The sequence below is a fragment of the Pyrus communis genome, chromosome 15 (genome assembly GCF_963583255.1).
Source record: "Pyrus communis chromosome 15, drPyrComm1.1, whole genome shotgun sequence".
NCBI classification, from domain to species: Eukaryota; Viridiplantae; Streptophyta; class Magnoliopsida; order Rosales; family Rosaceae; genus Pyrus; species Pyrus communis.
In genome coordinates, this window is record NC_084817.1 from 10009735 (window position 1) to 10014168 (window position 4434).

General features: G+C 36.8%; 1 protein-coding gene across 1 annotated transcript; it reads right to left on the reverse strand.

The window, feature by feature from the left end:
• Positions 1–1391: 1391 nt before the first annotated feature.
• LOC137718841 (probable 2-oxoglutarate-dependent dioxygenase AOP1) lies at positions 1392–4075 on the reverse strand. Its single transcript, XM_068458373.1, has 2 exons — positions 3667–4075; positions 1392–2195 (listed from the first exon to the last, which is right to left on the reverse strand). Exons 1-2 carry the CDS (start codon positions 4041–4043, stop codon positions 1565–1567), a joined length of 1008 nt encoding a protein of 335 aa, XP_068314474.1. The 5' UTR covers positions 4044–4075; the 3' UTR covers positions 1392–1564.
• Positions 4076–4434: the final 359 nt, after the last annotated feature.

Genomic DNA, 4434 nt, shown 5'->3' on the forward strand with positions numbered 1-4434 from the left:
TTGATTGGAAAACATTGCAGCTGTCTTTTTTTATTGTTATTTCTGATTTGGACATTTTGATATCTCATTTGGAGATGGTCTAAGAAGTTAATTGGATTACTCCGCATATGACAAGGACTTTCAAAAGGTTGGACTACTGCTTATGTTGTTTATTACTTTTATGGTGAAACCTCAACTTCATCACCTAAGGTAGTGACAAAGACTAAAGAAACTAAGAATCATAATTTTAAATTCTCAATATCGAGAGAGAAATGCAGAGGCTAATAAACTTGGTCTATCCCTTTTGTCTAACCAAATACGATAAAAGTTGTGGTTGTGGATTTGGACGCAAAATCGTGTCTCACGATAAATTGGCCTTATGAAAGCATACTTAAGAAGAAGAGCAATAATCACGACCACATTTGATGGACTAATGAGCCGATTAAGGGTCAACGAAATCTGTCTTGTCATCGTGATTCATGACTAAGCATGTCTGAAGTTGAAACAAAGCGAGTATAATGCAGGGCTCAGCTAGCTATATATGATTACAAACCGTCATGTTGATTTAACTACATATAAGTTCACATGACTTCTATTTACAGGTTTGAAGTTCAACGCTTAGTCTGTACCACATTACATCACGAGATAAAGATGTATACGGTGGGGTTTGAGTTTTCATAATTCGTAGGCAGCTATTGTGTGAATCAGCTTTGAGTTTATGTCTTTTCTCCCATCTGATATGAAGTTCAAATTTAATTAAAGATCAAGTTAGTATAACTATATATGATACATACAACAAAATATCTTCATAGTTAATTAAAACTAAGCTTAGATATATGGCGCGACAAGTCAATTGTTAGAGATTATATTCAACACCAACATTGATGGAACACGCTCTGCACTCCTTAAAAGCTTTGCACTCTTCTTGGAGGACTCTGAAAAAATTGCTGTAAACTAACTGACCAACAATTTTTTACTTTTTATTGTTTCAATCCTACCCCATTCAAAAATTTAGCCTGTCTAAATTTGAAACTTGGCTCCGGCCATGCTCAAGGAGTTGCAAAAATACAAGCTACTCCACACCTACGACGTACTAAGCTAAGCTAATTATAGTACCATTTCAGTGAATGCCCCAATTTACACAAGTCCATTATATCAGACATATTAATTATTCAAGTAATGTATAAATGTCATGAAACATAAGTTTTTCTGCACTACGCGTGGTAATCACTTGTTATTTATACTGTTGATATTGCTAATTAACTTGCAATTATCAATAGTTGGTCCATATGTCGTCGATATTTTGTTCTTAAGTGTAGTTAACTACAACGTGAATTGATTGACAAAATATGTGTTCCATCAATGATCATAACTAACAAAACCAAACATGTATAACTTTTTTTTTTCCACCAAACAAAATGCAAGATACTTTCTATTTATTAAATATCTGAAGTCTTAGCCCCAATACATATATTATGATTATTGTCTTGCAGTAAAGTAAAACATACCAGATATTGACATAGTAACCTTGTTGCAAAACACACATCCTGTTAACCAAATAACATGGATATTATATGATATAATATCAAACTCTAGCATATAATTCGAGTGCATCCTCACGAATATTGGACGTGAAGTATGTAAAGTATGCACCAAAGTTGAATGGCTTGTAGAGCAAAGGATGCTCTTTGTCTATAAATTCCTGAGGCACTTCAATCACCACCTCCTCTTTTGGCAAGGAGAATAGGGCATACGAGTACCTCTCTTTGTCACCACTCATCATAACCCTGTGGGTCACTGCATGAAGCCTCCCATTGCTCCAAGCCTTAATTGCATCCCCAACAAAGACCACAACAGCTCCCTCCGGGACCATCACTTCAACCCATTTGCCTTGTTTGGTCAGAATCTGTAGGCCTTGCACACCGTTTTGGCACAGAATGGTTAGGGTGCTTTTGTCAGTGTGAGGTACAAGGCCCAGGGCAGCTGATGGCGACGCCGACAGTGATGTTGATGACGAGTTAGCATTAATGTTGATGTTGCCTGGAGTTGGAGGAGGAGGAGGAGGAGGAGCTTTGTACTTCATGATACGAAAAACACTGGTGGTATTTTGGACATGGGAGTCATAGTGGTTTCCTAAACCAAAGCTCTCTAAGATCATCTTAAGGATGATGAGATTCAAGTCCATCATCTTAGAGCACATGGATTTCATTGCCTCACTACAACACAAGAAAACAAAATACATATATAGTCAACGGTAAAAACAACATATATCGTTTTCTCATTCAGTGAAGTTTATAAGTGCAAAGGCGACCACTAGGAAATTATAATCAATCAAGGAAATAAGGGTGCCGGAAGATGTATATGACATGTGGTGCATTGTATCAGGTTAGGTTAACTTGTAAGTACAATCATACAATTGTGCATAACAATACCCATTACTTATTATCCATAACTAGCATATATATACTTGATGTACCTTGGATTTTGAATAACAATAGTCTTAAATAATCTAAATTACGAAGAAGAAAATTGATTTAGACATGGTGCAAAATAGGGAACACTACTGTAGCCATTTTGGTAAGTACACATCTGTAAAAAAAAAAATGAGGAGTATGCACCTACCCATTTTGGTAAGTACACAAAGACTTTTCAAAAGATAACTCATCCTAGTACTACTCTCACACAAACTCGCTCGTGACATGGGATTATCAAGGTCATGAATATGCCCCAACCCATTATTATTATATATGGACTGTTGTGATATGGGTGTGATATATATTGAATCAAATTATATACATATTTGTTGACTATTGTATATAATCCAGGAAAGTGCAACTGGCTGCTGGGGGGTTTAAATGAAGCAGTTACATATTGCAAAAGAAACTGATGATCTTTCCCCCTTTCCCTGTGCTGGAGTTCTACAAGGGCATGTGCAGGCATGATAGCCAGGACTATATAACAATCATATAAAGCTGGCACTCCTTTAATTCAATCTGTTTGGAAGGGATAAGCCTTATTAAATGAGGCATTGGCTGGTAGCGAGGCTGTTGGATAGCAGCCATTGTCATGTCAAATTTTTGGAGTTGTAATGTCATCATATATAAACTACTCTTTAATGCTTTTGCTTCGTTTGAATGTGAGCCAACTTATTAAGGAAAGATTTTCAATCATATACAGTAGTAAACCCTTAAGCTAGCACAACAATTTTCTAATGTAACCTAAACAGGTAGTGATTAAGCTTCTGTTTCGTTGCAATTAGTATTAACTTATAACTCCTCAAATGGCTATTCAAACCTTTGAAGCCATGCATATGCACGATCTATGACCTTTCACCGGTTTCAACTTTTGGCAAACGAAAGTACATACGACCTGAGAGAAAGTTGAGAGATGATAGAAAAATGGGACTAAAACTTATTCTCGCTCTCCGTTTTTCATTTTACTCTCTTTGTGTGAGTACCTTGAAACAAATAGAACACTAATTTCAAGTGCAAAACACAAATTGAGAGTGAGATTAGCAGACGTCCTGGAAAACAAAAGCAAACTGAAAACTTGGCCTTGGATATATCTTGATGAGAGCTATGCATGCATATGTACACAAAAAAAGTCTAATGCAAGCTATGATCAAAGTCAAAGCAACATGTTTATCTATAATTGCAAAGTTTAATTAAAAAGCAAGAAAAATCTCACCAAAATGCAGGGTTTTCTTGAGGCCACATGAGGTTGGTGAAGGCCTGAGCTGCGTCGAGGCGGCAAGCGTCATCGATGCCGAAGCTTTCATTCAAGGGAATGACGGGGCTCTTGCCTTCGTAGCTCTGGTAAGGCTTGGGACTTGTGTGCTTCTTCTTGGTCTCTTCAGGCAGATCAAACAAAGCTTTCATTGCCGTCACCATTTCTTCACGTAAACTCATTGGGATCTCATCCTTCACTAGCAAAAGAAAGCAACCATAATCCTCACATGCCTCTCTCACTTTGTTACTCATAGCTTTCCATTCCTCACTCCCTTGCTTTACCACTAAACCATCTGAAAAATCAAGAATTGGGAGTACTTGATCATCCCTCTCCATCACTCTCTCTCTCTCTCTCTCTCTCTCTCTCTCTCTCTAACTGTCTCCCACTCTCCGAAGCCTCTCGTAGTTTTTTTATCAGAAAGGAATCACTCAATTTATAGGAAGCTAGTTCCATATACTGTAACTCCCCTTCCCCCACCAAAAAAAGTACAAAAATTAAACGTGTCTACACTTTTATCTGGTTATTTGCGCAGTACTACTCCATTATCTATACTCTTTTTTTTGCTTTTTTTTCTTTTTTTCTTGGGTTGAATATAGATTTTACTTATGTCACAATGGCATGTCATCACTTTTGTTATTTAGTAACTAAGAAGAGTAACGTTAGAGGGATTGTTTTATTTTACCACAATAAAATGTAGTTCACTTTATGTAATGTCATCTGTATATG